General features: G+C 34.7%; 1 protein-coding gene across 1 annotated transcript in view; it reads left to right on the top strand.

The window, feature by feature from the left end:
- TOPAZ1 (testis and ovary specific TOPAZ 1) overlaps window positions 1-22,630 on the top strand; it is an 85,894-nt gene that overhangs the window by 21,644 nt on the left and 41,620 nt on the right. The window contains 7 exon segments of the mRNA XM_075995110.1: window positions 4,146-4,210; window positions 8,688-8,827; window positions 10,255-10,340; window positions 11,431-11,556; window positions 13,506-13,569; window positions 18,855-19,006; window positions 19,209-19,301. Coding sequence (XP_075851225.1) covers window positions 4,146-4,210; window positions 8,688-8,827; window positions 10,255-10,340; window positions 11,431-11,556; window positions 13,506-13,569; window positions 18,855-19,006; window positions 19,209-19,301 — 726 coding nt within the window.

Genomic DNA, 22,630 nt, shown 5'->3' with positions numbered 1-22,630 from the left:
AGATCAGCTAGAGATTTGGGCCAAGTTTATAAGCATATTTGGGGGCTTTGTCTCTTAGGCTTTTCCCTTTCCACAATTCCCAGCCTTACTTTCCAGTTTCAGATTTTGCCCAGACTTTGTCTTCTGGTTCTTCATGTTAGTAGAAGTATTGTTGTCTTCCCCAAGTAGTTCCAACTAGAGCCTGCCTTTAATATAAAACCATTCAAAACAAGACAGTTACCCAGTGCCATTCCATCTTTCCAAATGTTTTTCATATCTTTTCAGGGTTTTGGGGTAGAGGATTTTATAATAAGTATTTTATCCAGGATCTATAGTTGTCATCAGCAGAAGGGTTAGCCGAGTAGGAGATTCTCTGCCATTTCTCAAAGTGGACCTATTGATTCTTTTGAATTTTATCCAAATGGTAGCATATTGTTCTTTATCTTTTTTTTTTAACTTAATATATAAGAGAGATTTTTTTCTTTTCAATGTATGTAATGATGCCTTGTTTTTTTTTGTTTTTTTTTTGTTTTTTTTTTTGAGACAGAGTCTCGCTTTGTTGCCCAGGCTAGAGTGAGTGCCGTGGCGTCAGACTAGCTCACAGCAACCTCAAACTCCTGGGCTCGAGTGATCCTTCTGCCTCAGCCTCCCGAGTAGCTGGGACTACAGGCATGCGCCACCATGCCCGGCTAATTTTTTATATATATATCAGTTGGCCAATTAATTTCTTTCTATTTTTATAGTAGAGACGGGGTCTCGCTCAGGCTGGTTTTGAACTCCTGACCTTGAGCAATCCGCCCGCCTCGGCCTCCCAAGAGCTAGGATTACAGGCGTGAGCCACAGCGCCCGGCCATGATGCCTTGTTTTTATAGTTATATAATTATCTACTGTATGGATATACTGTATTTAACAAGTCCCTGTATTGATGGACACTTGGTTTGTTTCCATGTTTTTGCTATTGAAATATTGCTGCATTGTGCATCCTTGAGCATAAGGCATTTTGTGTATGTACAAGCATTTTTGGATTAATTCCTAGAAGTGGAATTGTCAAATTGTCCTACATAGAGATTGCTTTGATTTATACTTTCAACAACATTGTGTGAGAGTACTGTTTTCTCCCCATGTACTCACCAATTCATTATTGATTTTTTAAAAATTTTTGTCCATCTGCTTATTTTTACAAATGACTTTGCTTTATTTTTAATTTTTCTTTTGCTTATGAGTCTAGTTAAGCATCTTTTTGCATGTTTAAAAGCCATTAATATTTTTTCTATGAATTGCCTGTTTATGTTCTTTGCCCATTTTTCTTCTGGGATTTTGATCTTTTTTTATTTATAGGAACTCTCCATATATTAAACATATTTGTTCATTGTCATATGTTGCTATACTTTTTCTTGTTTTTCATTTGTTTTGACTTGGGTTAGGAGCTTTTCATCTTACAGAAGCCTTTTGTTTTTATTTAGCCAAATACATCAGTTTTCTTGTATAATAGGAGTTATGAGTTATATTTAGAGAAACTCTTCCCCATTTCAATATAAAAAATTTTCTTGGCCAGCTGTGATGGCTCACACCTGTACTTGTAGCACTCTGGGAGGCTGAGGCAGGAAGATCTCTTGAGGCCCAGAGTTTGAGACCAGCCTGAGGAAGAACAAAACCCTGTCTCTACTAAAAATAGAAAAAATTATCCAGGCATGGTTGCATGCACCTGTAGTCCTGGCTACTCAGGAGGCTAAGGCAGGAGGATCGCTTGAGAACAGGAATTCGGGGTTGCAATAAGCTATGGCTATGACACTGTACTCTAGCCAGGGCAACAGAATGAAACTATGTCTCAAAAAAAAAAAAAAAAAAAAACAATTTTTTTTCTCCCATATATTCTTCTAGGGTTTTATGGTTTTATGTTTACATTTTTTTACCAAACTAAAATTTATGTTTGGAGAAAGAATGTAGAAACAATATAACTTTCCTGTTTTTTCTTTATTTTGGCAAATGGCTATTTTGTACTTCTTATTCTCTTACATTTAGAAATATTTTAAATGTTTGTAGTTAAACCTGTTAATATATACTTCATGATTTCTGCCTTTGATGTAATGCTTAGGCTTTCCCCACCCTCCAAATTATATAAATACCCATTCATATATTTTATTTTTTTTACTACTTTCTTTTGCTACCCTTGGAATTTATTTTTTATATTTAAATCTTCAATGAACCTGAAAGTTATTTTGACATATGGTTGGGACCAAGCTTATTTTCTATCTAGTCAACTAGCCAGTTCTGTCATTTATTGAATCATTTCATCATAAATTTCAAATACCATCTTTAATGTTTTCAAATTTTTATGTACAGAACTATCCCTTTACTTCTCTTTTGTTTCATTGATTGCTCAGTTCTTGTACCTATAGCATACTGTCAAATATTTGAAAAGTGAAAATAGTAAGGAAGTCTTGCTTTAAATGATACTAAGATGAAGTATAAATCTAAAATATTTTTGATGGTTTTCTCTCAAATATTCTTTTAAGAGTGCTTTAAACTCACATTGTAAAGTAGGTTTTTAAATGTATAAATTTGGGGAGAATTAACATCATTACCTTTAATATCCTCATCCAGGAACATGGTAGATCTTTGCATTTTTAATATTTCACATTCCTAAGTTGATTTTTATGGTTTTCTTTCTAAGAGTTCTAATAGTATATACCGTAGACCCCCCCTTATTCGCTGGAGATATGTCCCAATACCTTTAGTGGATGTCTGAAACTGCAGATAGTACCAAACCCTATATATACTGTACACAAATTTCTTTTTCCTTCTTCATCATTTCATAGAAGATTCATTCTTATCATAGATCTTAGCAATCTCAGCATAGAATTTTTTTGGTATATCGGAATTGCCAACATCACACTACTTTTGTACTTTGGGACCACTATTAAGTAAATATTTCAACACAAACACTGTGATACTGTCACAGGCAATCTGATAACTGAGACAGCTACTGAGAGACTAAAGGGCAGGTAGCGTATACAGTATGGATACACTGAGCAAAGGGATGATTCATGTTGTGGGTGGGATAGAGCAGGACAGCCTGAGATTTCATCACAATACTCAGAATGACACACAATTTAAAACTTGTGAATTGTTTCTTCCTGGAATTTTCCATTGAATATTTTTGGACTGTGATTGACTACAGGTAACTGAAACCTTGGAAAGCAAAACCTTGGACAGCAAAAACCGAGACTACTATACTGTGTGGTACCATTATTTTAAAATATTATTATGTACTATAAAAAAGACTAGAAAGATATAAACTCAGATATTAAATGGTTATCTCTGACTGCTGGAGTGATAGGTGATAGGTGATTTGAGGGTTTATTTATTTCAATATAATATTTGAGCATGTATAACTTTGTTATGATTAGAAAATCATAATTCCAAAAAAGCTGCTTGCAAAATGTTTAGTTATGTTTAAAATAAATTTAAATATTTCTAATGAAAAATAAATTCCGTTTGTGTTCATAAATATCACCTAAAAATAAAAATCACCCAAAGCTTTTTTCCTGAATTAAAAACCCCGCAACTTTAATTGTCCATAATAATTTGAAATAGTTTATATAATTAGTGGTGATATCAAGAGTTGGAAATCATATTTATTTATTTATTTATTTTTTCTTTTAAGCAGCAATGGAAATTTTTAAGTCAATATTCAATATTTTAAGACTTTTTTCTTTTTGAGACAAAGTCTTGCTCTGTTGTCCCAGCTAGAGTATAGTAAAGTGATCATAGCTCACCACAGCCTTGAACTCCTGGACTCAAGCAATCCTCCTGCCTTAGCCTCCCGAGTAGCTGGGACTACAGGCACACGCCACCACACCCGGCTAATTTTTTCTATTTTTAGTAGAGATGGGGATCTCACTCTTGCTCAGGCTGGTCTTGAACTCCTGACCTCAAGCAATACTCCCAGCTCAGGCTCCCAGAGTGCTAGGATTACAGGCATGAGCCACTGAGCCCAGCTAAGTATTTTAAATTATATAGAGTAGCATTGTTTTTAAGGTTGACCATAAGCTAGTTGTATAATTAGCATCTGACACGTTCTTATAAATCTGGTAAGCCTTATAGCTCAGTATGTAATAGAGATATTCACATATACGTATGTAACCATAATAATCTCTTCACAGTATAGATTTTCAGACAAAGTGATTATTAAAGAAGAAAAAGAAAATGTTCACGAAGTTTGCAAAAGGTCTGTCACAATTTTTAATTATATAACTTCAAAGTAGTCACTAATCTAATTTGTATCTTGTGTTTTTCATTCTCTGCATAAATGCGTGGGCTACCGTAAGCCATATGTGGGTAGAATTTAATTAATATGTCAGATGTACTCAGATATAAGGAGTATTATAAGCTTCCTTCAAGCTTTCACTAAGCTTTTTTAGCCACTAAAATATTTTTTGAGAAAAGATAAGTAGTGAAAAAAGAAAATTAGAAAACTAAAAAAGGATTTATGTGTGTGCCTTTTATGAAGGAAAGAGTGGCTGAAATCAGATGAACGTAACAGTTTGCAAGGATCTTACACGGATGCAATGATTAGTACTGAGAGTTACAGCACACTTACTAGACCATGAAACCACTACATTTAGAGTTGGAGGATACCTTAGAGCAGGGGTCCTCAAACTTTTTAAACAGGGGGCCAGTCACTGTCCCTCAGACTGTTGGAGGGCCAGACTATAGTTTTTAAAAAACTATGAACAAATTCCTATGCACACTGCACGTATCTTATTTTGAAGTAAAAAAACGAACGGGCAAAAACACCCACATGTGGCCTGCAGGCCGTAGTTTGAGGATGCCTGCCTTAGAGATTATCTGATCCATCCTCTACCCTCATTTTACTGTTGAGGTGAAGCACAACAAGTGATGGACATTTTCAAGTCCTTTTGTTAAGGCAGTGGTTTTCAAAGTGTGATCTGTGGAGCAGCAGCAGCATCATGTGGGAGCTTATTAGAAGTGGGAATTGTAGAGTCCCACCCCAGGCCTACTGAATCAGAAACTCTGGGGATGGGGCCCATCAGTCTGTGTTCATCAATATCAACTGATATTGATGCATGCTTACGTTTGAAAACCACTGTGTTAAGGGAAAGGCTAGGTAAGAATTAGATTGGCATAGACGTCCAGTATGGTTCATGACCATTTAGAGATCCTAAAGAAAAAGGAAAAATGATAAGGTTTACTTTTCTTTTTCTATTTAAAGCATTTTGCTTACAAACTAAAATACTGTCATTGCATCCTACAAAAGTTTATCATCAGCTTGGCTCTGTCATAGTGATCAGAAGTGTGACATTGGGCAACTTACAACATCACCCGAGGCTTCAATCATCTAATCAAAAATGAGAGAATTTTCTAGATAGTCTCTTCCATCTATAAAATTGCATGATTCCTATTTCTTTGTTTTATGTTATTGCTTTTGTTTTATTTTGTGGGGGAGGGGATTATGTTGATTACACGTAGCAATGATATCCCAAGATGGGGAGGGAAGTGAATATTTAGTGTGAAAATTTTAAATTCCACCAATGCTACAATGTTTCAACTGTTGTAAGTATGGGACCCCCTTCTTCTGTTTTTATTCTCCTTTGGCCCAGGAAACCCCAGTTGAAAAAACTTATTATCTATATATTATTATCTAATAAGTTTTTAAGGTAAAAGATCTTTAAGGTAAAAGATCTGAGTGTTGGTATAAGTCTTTCCCCTAAAAAGTACTTCATTTGTATCTACTAGTTAGCTCTGAAATATTTCCCCCATTCCCCCTTACTTGTTATTTCTTTTTCTAGATAACCTCTACATTTTTGTAAAATTGGTTGTATAAGATTTCACATATTAGAATACAGTTAAAGCTGTTTAAATCAGCAACCTTGGAACAATAACATTTCTAAGACCTTCTGTCCAGAGGAAGCTCTCAAAGACCCATATATGTTTATTATATATACTTGTCCTGAAGAATAATTTAGAATTCATTTAATTGCACTCTCAGAATAACTGGATGACCTTTTCTGGATTACAACGTCAGCCCCGCTCCTCAGACCTTTTGTTTGTCGTGATCAAAAATATTTTGCTCCAGTTTTAACTACACTACCCCATTCCTACCCTAACTATTTGACAAGTATTGGTTTTCTAGCTAAGAAGTCAGGAACAGTTTATTGATGATATTAAAGATGTTGTGGGATTGGTTCTAGACCACTACTATAAAGCAAATGTTGCAATAAAGTGAGTCACACAAGTTTTTCATTTCCTGGTGTGCATATAAAAGTTATGCTTATACTATACTGTAGTCTATTAAGTGTGCAATAACATTATAGCATTATGTGGGGAAAAAAAGTATATACCTTAATATTAAAATACTTTATTGCTAGAAAAAAATGCTAACAATCATCTGAGCCTTCAGCAAGTTGTTATCTTATTGCTGGTTGGGGTTCTTGCCTTAGTGTTGATGGTGCAGACTGATCAGGGTGGTGGCTGCTGAAGGTTGCAGTGGCTGTGCCGATTTCTTAAAATAAGACAATGAAGTTTGCCACATCACTTGACTCTTCACGAAAGATTTCTCTGTAGCATGCAATACTATTGGATAGCATTTTACCCACAGTAGAACTTCTTTCAAAATTGGAATCAATCCTCTCAAGCCCTGCTGTTGCATTATCAACTAAGTTTATGTAATATTTGAAATCCTTTGTTGTCATTTCAGTAATGTTCACAGCATCTTCATTAGAAGTAGATTCCAACTCAAGGAACCACTTTTTTTTCTCCTCCATAAGAAGCAACTCTTCATCCATTCAGGTTTAATTATGAAATTGTAGCAATTCAGGCACATCTTCAGGCTCCACTTCTAATTCTAGCTCTCTTGCTGTTTCCACTACATCTGTAGTTCCTTCCTCCACTGAAGTCTTGAACCCCTCCAAGTCATTCATGAGAGTTGGAATCAGTATCTTTCAAACATCTGTTAATGTTGATATTTTGAGATACCTCTTCCCATGCATCACAAATGATCTTAATGACATCTAGAATGGTGAATCCTTTTCAGAAGGTTTTCAATTTACTTTGCCCAGATCCATCAGAGGAGTCACTATCTATGGCAGCTATAGCCTTATGAAATATTTCTTTAAAAGGCTTTAAAGTCAGAATTACTTCTTGATTTATAGACTGCAGAATGGATGTTGTATTAGCAACCATGGAAATAACATTAATCTCCTTGTACATATCCATCAGAGCTCTTGGGTGACAAGGTACATTGCAATAATGTACAAGGTATATGAGCAATAATATTTTGAAAGAATCTTTTTTTCTAAGTAGTAGGTCTCAACAGTGGACTTAAAATATTTAGCACCCGTGCTGTAAACAGATGTGCTGTCATCCAGGCTTTGTTTTTCCATTTATAGAGCACAGACAGAGTATATTTAGCATAAATCTGAAGGGGCCCTAGGATTTTTGGAATGGTGAGCATTGGCTTTAACTTAAAGTCACCTGCTGCAGTAGCCCCTAAGAAGAGTCAGCCTGTCCTTTGAAACTTTGAAGCCAGGCATTGAATTATCCTCTCTATCTATGAAAGTGCTAGATGGCATCTTTTTCCAATAGAAGACTATTTCCTCTGCATTTGAAATCTGTTATTTAGTTTAGCCACCTTCATCAGTCATTTTAGCTAGATCTTGTGGTTAACCTCTTATAGCTTCTCCATTAGAACTTGCTGCTTCACCTTGCATTTTTATATTTATAAAGATGGCTTCATTCTTTAAACTCAAGAGTCACCGTCTGCTAGCTTCAAACATTTCTTCAGAAGCTTTCTCACCTCTCTCAGCCTTCACAGAATTGAAGCAAGTTAGGGCCTTGCTCTGGATTAGGCTTTGGTTTAAGAGAATGTTGTAGTTGGTTTGATATTCTGTGCAGGCCACTAAAACTTTCTCCATATCAGCAATAAGGTGGTTTCTGTTTCTTATCATTTGTGTATTCACTGGAGTTCCACTTTTAATTTTCCTCTGCATTCACACCTTGGCTAATAAGCGGCCTAGCTTTCAGCCTATCTCAGCTTTTGACATGCCTTCCTCACCAAGCTTAATCATTTCTAGCTTTTGGTTTAAACTTACAGATGTGAGATTCTTTCTTTTATTTCAACATTTAAGGGCCACTGTAGAGTTATTAATTGGCCTAGTGTCAATATTTTTGTGTCTCAAGAAATAGGGAAGCCTGAGGAGAGGGAGAGAGATGGGAGAACTACTGGTTGGTGGAGCAGTCAGAACATATATAACATTTACCAGTTAAATTTGCCCTGTTATATGGGTACAGTTTGTCGTGGCCCCAAACAATTAGATAGTAACATCAAAAATCACAGATCACTATAACAGATGTAATCATAAAAAATTCAAAATGTGAAAATTACAAAAACGTGACACAGAGATATGAAGTGAGCACATGCTGTTGGGAAAATGGTGTCAATAGATTTCTCAACATAGCGTTGCCATAAACCTTCCATTTGTTTAAAAACACACACACACACACAAAAAAACAGTATCTGTGAAGCGCAATAAAATGAGATAATGCCAATAATATATAGCATAGTATGTAGCATGTAGCATGTGCATAGCATTAGATTATGTTTCTACCTATTTGATTCTTGATACATTACTTTAATGTTTTAAAAATACATTTAAATTCTGACTTTGGTTTTTCTGCTCACACAGCAAAGATTCTAGAAATGCAGACACTATGGTTGGTGAATGTCAATTAGCAGCACTGGTCCCAAAACCTCTGTGCTTATTAGTACCTCCTTTGAATCTAAGTAGTCATCAAGAAGACACAATACTGAAGCCCTGGATGAATGGTACTATTTGTTTTCTTTATAAAGTCCTGTTGGCTTTTGGTGATATAGAAAGCGTATAGGAGATTTTTCCACCAAAACCAAAGATTAAAAAAGAAAAATTGAAACAAATGTAGTATATGTTAAAATTGAAGGCTTGTGTGCCTTCCTTTAGTACATTTAATGGGAAAACTTCTGAAATTTCTGTATATAATATGTGATAGTAATAGTACAGAGAAATTAGGTTATACATAAAATATTTATATGTTAATTGAATATACTTATTTTAGAATTTGCCAATTTTTTTTATAATTCACAATCCTTTGAATAAAATAAGCTACATTGAAGGATGAATTTAGAATCTATAAAACCACTTTGTGTTGTACACATCTAACTTTTCTATACCTTCCCAATACTGACTTCATGCTGCCTAGTGTAGTGTACTATATAGTATATTACACAGCATGCCCACAGTGGTCATGTGTTTTATCTTAAAAAACCTTACAGTTTTCATAATGTAAATTACTGGAAAGCTATGCAGCAAAAACTTTAGCTCATTTCAGATTATATCTGCATGCTGCCAGAGTAAAAAATAAGTGATTTAAAATTTAAAATACTTTTATTTTTATTTGTTTTATCTTTAGAAAAGAATATTTTTAAATGCCCTAGTTCTCATTTTAAAAGACCAACATTAAGGGATACGATGCCTAGTATATTAGTCTGTGTGGGTTGCCATAACAAAATATCACAGATTGAGTGGCTTAAACAACAGAAATTTATTTTGCACAGTTTTAGAGACTAGAACTTCAAGATCAAGTTTCTGGCAGGGTTCAGTTTCTGGTGAGGGCTTTCTTTCTGGCTGGCAGATGGCTGCCTTCTTGCTAAGTCCTCACATAGCTTTTCCTTGGAGTGTGGTGAGCTCTTTGGTACCTATTCTTACAAGGATGCTAATTCTGTCAAATCAAGACCCCACCCTTATGACCTCATTTAACCCTAATTACTTCTATAAAGTCCCTATCTCCAAATAGTCATACAGGGGTTAGGGCTTTCACATGTGAATTTGCGTGGGAGGAGGAGACACAATTTCATCCATAGTATCTGGGTTTGTCAGTAGTTTTCTGCCCTTAGAAAGGTTTATTGTGTGCAGTATTTGTCTGTTTAACTTAGAGACATATCATTTGGATGCCGCTATATAAGGCTTTTAAGAAAGTTATCTGCAGCCTATAGTGAGTTTAAAATTTTAAATTCAGATCTAGAAATACTTAAGGGTAACTAAAATGTAAATCATTCTATATTTCACAGAAACACACATGGCAGCACAGTCTGTGAATTGAACATGAATATTCCAAAATGAAACTTTAAAGCAAATAGTAGTGATCATCTATTTCATTGTTATGAAGGGAATAAGTTGTAACATATTGGTGCGTAATGTCATACTAAATCATTTCTAGATTTCAGATTTCCAGGAAAACAATCTGTCCTAAAGCTGCAGAATCCTGAAAATTGTGAAATATTTAAGAGGGAAAAAAATGTAGGGGTAAGTCTTCTACTTTAAAAAAAATAATTTTATAAAACCCATACTTTGGACCCTTCTGGTTGTATTTCTCTTACTATCATTTTTTAAGCAGTTCTAGACATTACATGGATTTTGAATGGAGGCTGGTGGTAAGAAGCAGAAAATAAGTAGTGCCTCAGAGGATATTCACAAATAACATAAGAGGTTGAAAGCAGCAGAGGGGGAACATATGAAACAGAAAATACAGGATGAATAGTTCTTTGTGATGAAAGAGAAAGCTGGAGATATAAAGCAGTTTATGGGGAAAGTTTTGCCTTTTTATGTTAATCAGGAAAGCTAAGGAAAAATTTGGTTCTAATAAATGTGTCTGAAATATGATGTATATTTAATAGAATTAGCTTTTTATAAAAGTAGCAGCAGGTGCATAAAAAGGAGGAGGGAATAAGCTTTTAAAAATATGTAAAGTGTATGGGGGCAGGGAGTGTATGAGATATCTCTGTACATTCCTGTCACTTTTGCTGTGAACCTAAAACTTCTCTTAAAAAAAAGTCTTTTTAAAAAAATGTGATATAAGATAGAATAACTTTGATGGAATACTTTACACTAAGAAACTGAGAAAATTCACAGACAAATCACTCTGAATTGATTTTCATTATAAGCTGGTTGCACTGGCTTGTAACTATATCAGTAACTCAGGAGGCTAAAGTGGGAGAACTGCTTGAGGCTAGGAGTTCAAGACCAGCCTGGGCAACATAGCAAGACCTCATCTCTTAATAAAAAAGAAAAATTAGCTGGGTGTGGTAATGTGCACCAGTAGTCCCAGCTACTCAAAAGGCTGAAACAAGAGGATCGCTTGAGCCCAGGAGTTTGAGGCTGGATTGTGCCACTGCATTTCAATCTGGGTGACAGAGCAAGACTTCGTCTCTAAAATTTAAAATATTTATGTATATATATGTATTGTTTGGAGTTTATTTTTTCTTATCAAATGGGAAAGCAATTTATCCTGATACTGTTTAGGATGCTTAATATTTGTTGCTTCAAATGCTTTCTTACTTGATTATAGTAAATGTTTTACAATTAACAGAGAAAGGGAATTTTTCTAATTCTCTAGGTGTTCCAGAAGCCCCTAGGGTTGATGATACCCCATAGATACTGCAAATTTCATTTTAATACGTTACGTGGTTGTGAACGATCACAATGCAAGTTTGCTCATGTGCCTGAGCAAGGGGATGAAAAGGTAAAACAGAAAGTCTTTGAAGTAGAAATTGTTTTAATGACTATCTCAGTCATGCATTTTAATTTAGATTTTCATTGACTCCTAAGAGCATAGATGAGCTTTGCCTATTTTTGTGTTTTATATAAATGAAATCATATAATGTATATTCTTTTATGTCTGGGTTTTGCTTAGTATTTTTGAAATTTGTATTTTTTATTTAATTATAGATATGTCTTTCTCATTGTATAATAGTATTCAATTGTGCAAGGATATCAAAATTAATTTTGTAGATAAATATTACTGTTGACGGGCATTTGGATGGTTTTCAGATTTGGATATTACAGTTGTTATGCTATCAATGTTCTTCTGCATGTCTTGTGGTTAACACATACACACATTCTGATAGGTTATACTTAAAACTGGAATTGCTGGGTCATAGGGTCTACATATGTTCAATCTGAGTAGATACTGCCACACAGGTTTCTAAAGTGGTTTTATCATATTATACTCTTCACTAGCAATGTCTGAAAATTCTAGTTGCTTCATATCCTTACCAGCACTTGATAGTATCAGCCTTTTAATTTTAGCCGTTCTGGTTAGGGGTAGGGGTGTGATGCCTTCCCTGATGATTGAAGTTGAGCATTTTTCAAAGTGTTTATTTTACATTTGGATATGCCGTTTTTGGAATTATCCAGATATTTTGCCTATATTCTATGGGGTTGTCCTTTTCTTACCAATTTATAAGAATTCATTATATAATCTGGACACAGGTTCTTATACTGAAGATATATATATATATCAAATATCTTTTTACTACTTTACAAGTTGCCTTTTTACTCTTTTAAAAGTTTCTTTTGGGGCCGGGCACGGTGGCTCACGCCTGTAATCCTAGCACTCTGGGAGGCCGAGGCGGGTGGATTGCTCGAGGTCAGGAGTTCGAGACCAGCCTGAGCAAGAGCGAGACCCCGTCTCTACTATAAATAGAAAGAAATTAATTGGCCAACTAATATATATAGAAAAAACTAGCTGGGCATGGTGGCGCATGCCTGTAGTCCCAGCTACTTGGGAGGCTGAGGCAGGAGGATCCCTTGAGCCCAGGAGTTTGAGGTTGCTGTGAGCTAGGCTGACGCCACGGCACTCACTCTAGCCTGGGCAACAAAGTGAGACTCTGTCTCAAAAAAAAAAAATAAAATTAAAAATAAAATTAAAGTTTCTTTTGAGGAACATCTCTTAATTTTTATATAGTTCAATTTCTCAATTATTTTCTTTTGTGGTATTAACTTTTTACATCCCATTGAAGATATCTTTGCTAAGATCATGAAGATGTTCTGTGGTTTTCCTTTAAAAGTTTATTGTTTCACCTTTTGCCTTTGGAACTGTAATCCAGAATTAATTTTTATTTATGATGCGAGAAGAGGGTCAAGATACATTTTTTCCCCATGTGGATCTTTAGGTGACACAGCACCATTTACTGAAAAGACCATCCTCCTAGCTACTCAGAAGGCTAAGGCTAGAGTATTGCTTCTGCCCAGGAGTTGGAGGCTGCAGTGAACTATGATTCTTGCCATTACACTCCAGCCTGAGCAACAGAGCAAGACCCTGTGTCTAAAAAAATAACTAATCAAATATATTAGAAAGACCATCCTTTCTCCGCTGCACTGTAGTGTCACCATGTCATAAGTCAGCTGACTATGTCTGAATGGGTCTATTTCTGGGCTGTCTGTTCTAATACATTTGTCAGTGTGTTTATCCTTGTACCTGTAAATGGTTATTTTTAACTAATCTAAATAAGGTTTTTGTAATGAATTCAGTTTGTACTTCAAATCTGTAAGTTAGCCAAACATCACTTCTTTATTCTAATGCTTTCACTGATTTTAAAAGTTTGAAATAAGCAAAGAGATAGGATTGAAATTGTATAGTTGTTATGAAATATAAAAAAGATAATTTTATACTTTTCATGGCTTTTGCAGATTTGCATGGATGTGTTTAAAAAGTATATAAGTATCAATGAGCTGTGTTTGCTACAACGTGCAGGTATGAAACAATTGAATGATTAGTATAAATTTATTAGTGTGGGTATTTCAAACAATGTGCTATTGTTTGAAAATAAATTTAGTACTTTCTAAGTATGAAAACTGAATGCCTTATGTAAGAGTGGCACTGTTGGCCTTAGGATTAAAAATAAATATCGTCTTTTGGTTAATAAAAACTTATAGTTCACCTAAACACTATAATTCCCTTATGTACTAATATTTTCATGACTTAGAAATTTTATTTACAAGTATAAGATAGAGAAAAGGGTATTGTTAATTAGCCTTTAAGTCTATATGAAAGAATCTTACAGAGGGTGAATTTTTCCTACTTCTTCATTTTTCTCTTTTTATACTTACCTCTTCTAGCCATGCACAGTGAGTTCTGTGCAGTTCCCTAAACACACCAGGCTGTGTTATAACTCTAGCACTACTGCTGCCACTGCTCTCTGCCTGGAATGCCTCTTCTTCCATCCCTGTTCCCCACAGCAAAGAGCTGTTCAGCTTTCAAGGCTGAGTCATAGGAAATAGGATTACCTTCTGTATTATACCCTTTTCTGACTCCACAACCCCACCTCATTCTTTGCTTCTGTTCCCTCTCCCCACAGATCATGAGTCCCAAGAGAACAGGGACCAGTCTTTATTTATATTTGTCACCCTTACACAGCCACCAAAGCCACATAGTATGTGGTAATAGAGCACTTTAGCTTCATATTCATCTGTGTGAAATCTTATTCAGCTAAAAACAAAATCTCTGACAAGTTTATTGTTTTGTTTTGCTGATGATATCACTTCCCTAAGGATTAGAGAGAGCATCTAAGAGAAAAGCTAGTCTGGACTTAATCTAACTGTAACAAGGGAAAAATAGTTAAGGTAGAGGTAATAGGAGCCAATACAGATATAAACTTGTGACCTGAGGGATTGTGATAGCCAAGAACGAGAAGCTACATATGGTTAGATGTGAACTATTAAATTACAGAAATAATTTCATAACATGAGATGTGGAAGAAAAGATGATGTCACAGAAAAGATGAAAAACTCCTCAAAATATATATAATTCTGTGTAAAGATCCAATATGGTCACAGAAGAAATAATAATTTAATTTTAGAACAACTAATATAGAACAAAAATAAGGGTTTATAACAAAGAATAAGAGTATGAAGTTGTCAAGTACCTGTGGAAATTGGTGTGAAAATAGAAACTTACATCAGTAGAAAAGAATAGATAGGTCAGAATAGTCTTGGTATTACATATGAAGGGGTTTAGTGTTTAGAAAGACCATAAGATTTGAGAAAGGAGGAATCATTCAATAAATGAGTTAAGATAAACTGCATAAGAACTTAGAAAGTTTCACACCCTTAAAGAGTTAGATCCATACCATTAGTATAAGGTGCAGATCTAACTGCTCAGATTCTACAGAGAGGCCTCAGGGACCTTTGGTGCACAAGGGGAGGGAACTGAGTGGGTGGGACTCCCATTCCCCTATTTAATCATAGTTCTGTGTTCATCTGTTTTATATTTGAATTTCCACATAAAATTCTCTTTCCAGGGTTTTTAATTTAAAATTTTTATTTAGAAATAATCTCATATTTACAAAAAGTTACAAAAATAAAAATAATACAAAGAATATTCATTCTTAATTTGCCATTTGCGTTTATTCTGTCTCTCTCTCCCCCTTCCATATATGTATGTGTGTGTGTGTGTGTGTACATGGCCACATACACACACATACTTTTTCCCTGAACCACTTGAAGGTAAGTTACATACATCATGGCCCTTTACTTCTAAATACTTTAGTATATATTTCCTGAAAATAGGATATTCTTATAATATAACCATGGTACATTTATCTGCATCAGTTAATCTAACATGGCTATAATAGTTTTATCTACTCTATTTATATTCAAAACTTGTTAACTGACCCAATGATATCCTTTATAGCATTTTTACCTCTAGTCTAGGATCCAGTCCAGGATCAGGTATGCATTTAGTTGTCATGTCTCTGTAGCCTCCTTTAATCTGGAATATTTCTATAGTCTGTCTTTGATTCTTGGAGAGTGTATGTGTGATAAAATACACATACCATAATATTTATAATTTTAAACATTTTAACTGTACAATTCACTGGTATTAAATACATTCACAATGTTGTATAGCCATTACCTCTATTCATTTCCAGAACTTCTTTATCATCCCAAGTAGAAACTCTGTACCTATTAAGCAATGACTCCTCATTACCCTACACCTCCTAGCTCCTGATAACCTCTAATCTACTTTCTGGCTCTATGAGTTTGCCTATTCCAGGTACTTCAGATAAGTGGAATTTTATAATATTTATCTTTTTGTGTCTGGCTAATCTCCATAATGTCCTTAGGATTCACCCATATTGTAACATATGTCAGCATTTCCTTCCTTTTTAAAGCTGAATAATATTTCATTGTATGTGCATACCACATTTTGCTTATCCATTTATCTGTTGATGGACACTTGGGCTGTTTCTACCTTTTGGGTATTGTGAGTAATGTTGCTATGAACCTTGATGTACAAGTATCTGTTTCCCTGATTTCAGTTCTTTTGGGTATACCTAGGAGTAAAATCATTGGTCTTCTTTTATGTGTTGTATATTTGAATTTCCACATAAAATTCCCCTTCTACAAGTTTTGTGGCTAAAAAAATTTGGAAACTACTACTGTTTAGCATATATCAAAATAAATGAATATAGTATATTAGCAATTCAGTAGAAAAACATAAGTTTTTTAAATCAGATTTTAAGAAAGGTGATAATTTCTGTGGTTTAATGTCATCAAAGGAAATACAAAACATATAAATTTGATCATATAAATTTAAACTAGAAAAAGTCAAATATTGTAGATTTATCATCGGTAATATATAAAAATATTCCAATTTATAAGAATACCAGGAATTCAATCAGCTATTTAGAAAGGCATGAATATTGTCTCTTCTTGTGAGAATTAGCAACAGATCTGGAGAGGAAAATCCAGTGGTTACTGGTTCACTGGAATTGTGCACTCCTAATCAAAGAAAGGAGTAAAAGTACCGATTCTGGTAAGTCATTCGTGAAGTAGCATTATGTATTGACAAAACTTTTTTAAAAAGCAACATGGCAGTTTATGTCAAAAGGTATTAAAATGTTTAAACTGTTTCCACCCAGCAGTTTTACCAGAGAGGATCATTTTAAATGGAGAAATTATATTAAAATTTTAAAAATAACTTAATGACAAAAAGGAGGTAGGTTTTTATGTCAATTACTGGACTGTTACATAGGCTAACATAAGATTCTTTCCCACTACTCTTTTAAACATCTGCAGTTCCAGTTTTATTAATAAGTCATAGTAAGAGATACTGAATTTCCCATATTATCAGTTGATCTGCTTCTACATAGGCAACTATGTAGATATTGCAAAAAGAATAGCTACAAGAATTTATATGTGTCCAGGGAAAACAGTTGTAGTATGTAGAGAAGCTTTACAACAAAGTTCAGTATTGTTATGCCATATTATTAAAGTTACTAAAAATTATTATAACTTTTGCATCAGTTTTTCAATTGTGCTTACAGAGCTATGTCAGTAGCTACTAACTTTCCCAAACAACACTAGGTAATCTAGTTAGTAGATTACTCCTGTAATCCTATCACTTAGGGAGGCTTTGGTGGGGAGGATCACTTGAGGCCAGGAGACCAGCCTGGGTACCATAGAGAAGACCCCATCTCTACAAAAAAATAAGAAAAATGACCTGGGCATGATGGCATGTGCCTGTAGTCCCAGCTACTTGGAAGGCTGAAACAGGAGTATTGCTTGAGCCCAGGAGTTTGAGGCTGCAGTGAGCTATGATCCACCACTACACTCCAACATGGGCAAACAGAGTGGGATCCTCTATCTGAAAAATAATTATAATTAATAGAAAATAAAATGAAAAGTAATTTTAATTAAGTCAGTTTTACCTAGGGTGTACAGATTTTGACCTGGGAAATTTTGGAATATGGGGGTGGTGGTGGAAGGATCAGTGAAATGATCTCAATTAAAATAATTTTAGTAAAGTCAATGGAGAAAAACTGGAAATGGCTTAAAGGTTGTATAGAAAATAGATTGAGGGCCAGTTATGGTGGCTCATGACTATAATCTTGGTACTTTGGGAGGCTGAGGTGAGAAGATCACTTGAGGCCAGGAGTTCAAGACCAGCCTGAGCAAGAGTAAGACCCTTTCTCTACCAAAAAAATAGAAAAATTAAGTGTGGTGGCACATGCCTGTGGTCCCAGCTACTAGGGAGGCTGAGGCAGGAGGATCTCTTGAGCCCAGGAGTTGGAGGTTGCAGTGAGCTATGATGATGCCACTGTACTCTAGCCTGGGCAACAGAGCAAGACTATATCACAAAAAAGAAAGAAAGAAAAGAAAATAGATTAAGGAACTGGATCAACATAAACTACTTTCTCAAAGGAAATTAGTATTATATTTTTAGTAGAATGCTCATAATGATAAACTGGAATCAAAAACATACGTGGGTCAACATGTTGGTGGAGTTAAAACAAGAAGGGGCATGTGTCAAAATAATTTGCATCCATCACCAAATTATACAATTTTGCATATGTACCCAGGCCACTGCTTGAAGACTCCCTTGGAGCCTGACTCCTTAGGAGTTCTTATTGAGATTATGATATAATGGGCAATCTGGAGCTATTCTTTGTGGATAGCACATGAATTATCTCCCAGTTTAGTGCTAAACATGCTTCATTAACTTCAAATATTGGCTGGGTGTGGTGGTTTACGCCTGTAATCCTAGCACTCTGAGAGGCCAAGGCAAGCAGATGGCTCAAGGTCAGGAGTTTGAAACCAGCCTGAACAAGAGCGAGACACCATCTCAACTAAAAATAGAAAGCAATTAGCTGGGCAACTAAAAATATATAGAAAAAATTAGCAGGGCATGGTGGCCCATGCCTGTAGTCCTAGCTACTCAGGAGGCTGAGACAGAAGGATTGCTTGAGCCCAGGAGTTTGAGGTTGCTGTGAGTTAGGCAGATGACAGGGCACTCTAGCCCAGGTAACAGAGTGAGACTCTGTTGCAGACAAAACAAAACAAAACAACCTTCAAATATTATTGCCATTTTGGCTTTCACTTTAATTATTGTCAAGTATTTCTGATACTAGACATATACCTTTAAAGAATTTATGTTGAATTAATATTGCTTTATTTTTAAATAGAGAAAAATTATCTAATTTAGGGAAGATGAATATTTTAAAACAGAAAATGACTTTAATATATTTTCATTTTCAGTAAACATATTTATGGAGTACTACAGAAAATTTCCCCCGGGTATACACTTTGATTTACAAGTGCTAAATGACCTTCTAAATTCTTTACTCACACATTGTTTACTGAAAGAAGTATTTCAGGTAGTGAACCTCAGCATAATGGTTAAAATGCCGGTAAGTAACCTGAGAATATGTTTTTTAAATATGTTAAGTTAATTTCTCTGTTATGCTTGTTGTTTGAGTTTGGCAGTTAAATTTCTGTTTGTTGAAGATTTCCTAGAGAACACTTGTTGTTTTTCAGCATAAATGAATTTGAGAAATTTAAGGTGTACTAAAGAAGACATGAAAATGAGTGTAATTTTTTTGTTTTATTCAGCCTGCTCTGAAAATATTACTAAAAATATTTGAGCATGTGGCAACTATGAAATTAAGGACTGCTGTACCTGCTTTAATTGATATCTTTTGCAAGGTATGATTTTATCTGTTTATTCTGTTAGTGAATAACCGAGAAAATAGTTGTTTCCATTTCCACCCTTGAGCTGTCTTTTATTCACATTTTGGATGCCAAAAATTCCCATTTCCAGAAATGTTCTTTTTCTCCTGAAATAGGGTTTAGAAAACACATTCCAGTTGCTTACAAGCCTTCCCCTTTAATAAGTAGTTCCAAGCACTCCAGGTGACTAACTTTCTGATGTGTAAACTGTCTTCATCTCTACTCCTTAAGGATGATTAAAGAAAATTTTCTTTCTCCAAAAGCATTGAGGTTATTTACAATAAAAATAAACAAACCAATATGTAAATAGAAAATCATGACCAAAACAAAGAAAATAGAATCATGGTAGCTAGGAATTAGTTTTAATTTTGGCACTAAACAAAAATAAATATGAATGTTTATAGCTCTAATAAAAGTATATTAAAATTAAAAAAATTTTAATTATGGGTACATATTAGGTATATATAGGGTACATATGATATTTTGATACAGGCATATAGTATGTATTCAGGGATATTGGGGTATCTATAACCTCAAGCATTTATCATTTCTTTGTGATAACATTTTAATTCTACTCTTTTAGTTATTTTTAAATATACAGTAAGTTGTTGTTGACTGTAGTCACTTTGTTGTGCTGTCAAATACTAGATCTTATTCATTCTATCTAACTGTATTTTTGTACCCATTAACCATCACCACTTTACTCGCTGTTCCCTTTTATGCTTCCCAGCCTCTGGTAACCATCGTTGTCTGTGAGTTCACTTGTTTTAATTTTTAGCTCCCACATATGAGTGAGAACATGCAAAATTTGTCTTTCTGTGCCAGGATCATTTCACTTAACATAACATCCTCCAGTTCCATCCATGTTGTTGCAAATAGATAGGATTTCATTCTTTTTTATGGCTAAATAATATTTCATTGTGTATATGTACATTTTCTTTATCCATTCATCCATTGATAGATGCTTAGGTTGATTCCAAATCTTGGGTATTGTGAATAGTGCTGCAATAAACCTGGGAGTGAAGATATCTCTTCCCTATATCGATTTCCCTTCTTTTGGATATATGCCTGGCAGTGGGATTGCTGGATCATATGGCAGTCCTTAGTTTTTTAAGCAACTTCAATACTGTTCTCCATAGTAACTGTACTAATTGACATTCCCACCAACAGTGTGCAAGAGTTCCCCTTTCTCCACATCCTTTTCAGCATTTGTTATTGCCTATCTTTTGGATAAAAGCCATTTTTACTGGGATGAGATGATATCTCATTGTAGTTTTTATTTACATTTCTTTGATTAGTGGTGTTGAATATTTTTTTCATATACTTTTTGGTCATTTGTATATCTTCTTTTGAGAAATGCCTATTCAGATCTTTTGCCTATTTTTTAATCAGATTGATATTTTAACCCTTTGCACTCGGATGTTGAGTGTGACTCAACATGGTTAGCAAAAATTATAGAGATTAAAATTACTCTTTGAATGCATCAATAATTTGCACTTGATCTTAGCCAAAGGCCGAGAAGCGATACATCAATAATTTGAAATATTAAAAAATCCAAATAAATAAGTTTGTATGAAAAGAAAGTCCAGTTTTTTATTCTACTGCCGTGCTTTGTAAAATCTTGGGTATTTAAAAAAGTAAATCCCAAGTAGAATTAAGGAATCAAGAAAAAAGCAAGTGAGTGCAAAGGGTTAACTTTTTTGGAATGCGTCCTAGTGTTTAGTACTACCCAGCCATCTACTTCAGAATAGGCCTGATAGTAGGAAAAACCCCAATTTTCTTTTGGAGGCAACACTGGAACCAGTTTGGCAGAGGAACAGATATTTAAGTGAATACCTCTAGTTTCACATTACAAAACTTGACAGAATTACTTGCCTAGAAATTTTTCAAATTAGAAGTTACTGCTCACCTATATTAGTTATAGAAAACCTCAGTGAGGATCCCATAAATTGTCTGATACTGAATAAAACTTGACTTTCTGCAGAATGTATCCCATTTACTGTCCAAATAAAATTACCCTTATTGGAGAATATCTAACAAAGACAATGATTTTCATTTTTGCATAGCTAATACAGGAGCCATCATTCCCAGAAGTTGTTTAATAACAGTACCAATTTCCCTGTTGACACTATTTCAGGGTTCAATGATGATAAAACCATGTTATCATCATATAAGATGTTTTTCCTTTTTATTTAAGCAATGTACTATACCCTCATCTAATTAACATAAATATCATTGAGAAAGGAAAATTAATATCTTATTTTATCACATTAGGTTATCTAGTTTCTCAAGAAACAATTTATATTTACCCTAATTTTTGAGCAGTGTTAAAGGGCAGATTTTTGTTAAGTGTATCAGTAACCAGATAACTAATTTGTTCTCTTGCAGGTTTGTTCATAGTTGGCCCTGTCAATTTAGTCAAAAGTCACTGCAGGGTCAGTGACTGCAGAGAGACCAACAGTGGTCCTATTGAATGTTAAAGAGCATTTTAGTAAATAATCATGGTGTTTACTCTTTTACTAAATAAAAGTTTGGAAAACTATTTGTTAAGGTGGTGGATTGGGAGGTTTAAGAGAAGAGCTGTTTGCTTTCTTTTTTTTTTTCCACAGAACTCCAGATAGCATGTTTTCATTTTTTAAAATAAATTGAACATGCTTTGAGACCAGAGGAACTGATATAAAGAGTTTAAGAATTATAGCCTAATGTGGGGTTTTTTTTGTTTTTTTTTGAGATGGAGTCTCACTCTGTTGTCCCAGCTAGAGTGCCGTAGCGTCATCCTAGCTCACAGCAACCTCAAACTCATAGGCTCAAGCGATCCTTCTGCCTCAGCCTCCTGAGTAGCTGGGACTACAGGCATGCGCCGCTATGCCCAGCTCATTTTTTCTGTTTTTGATAGAGACAGGGTCTTGCTCTTGCTCAGGCTGGTTTCAATCTCCTGACCTTGAGCGATTCGCCCACCTCAGCCTCCCAGAGTGCTATGATTACAGGCGTGAGCCATTGTGCCTGGCCTAGCCTAGCCTAATGTTAAGAACAGGCTTTACACAGTTATTTTTACAATTATTTTTATCAAAACTATTTTCAGTTTAAGTTGTTTAATCACATGGGTTAGGATGGAATTTCTAGGACCCATTCAAAAGGGATCCATGACATTGGAGACATTTTCTCAGGGTCCAAACATAGGGAAAATCTCTCAGCAACTTGTTACTATTATTCTTTACTAAAAAAAAAAAAAAAAAAAAAAATCTGCCTCAAAGTACACATCAATTATAAGTTCTGACAACCAAATTACATCTCATATAGAGACT

Source organism: Microcebus murinus, chromosome 1, assembly GCF_040939455.1.
Source record: "Microcebus murinus isolate Inina chromosome 1, M.murinus_Inina_mat1.0, whole genome shotgun sequence".
NCBI classification, from domain to species: domain Eukaryota; kingdom Metazoa; phylum Chordata; class Mammalia; order Primates; family Cheirogaleidae; genus Microcebus; species Microcebus murinus.
This window is presented reverse-complemented; position numbering and strand designations above follow the sequence as displayed.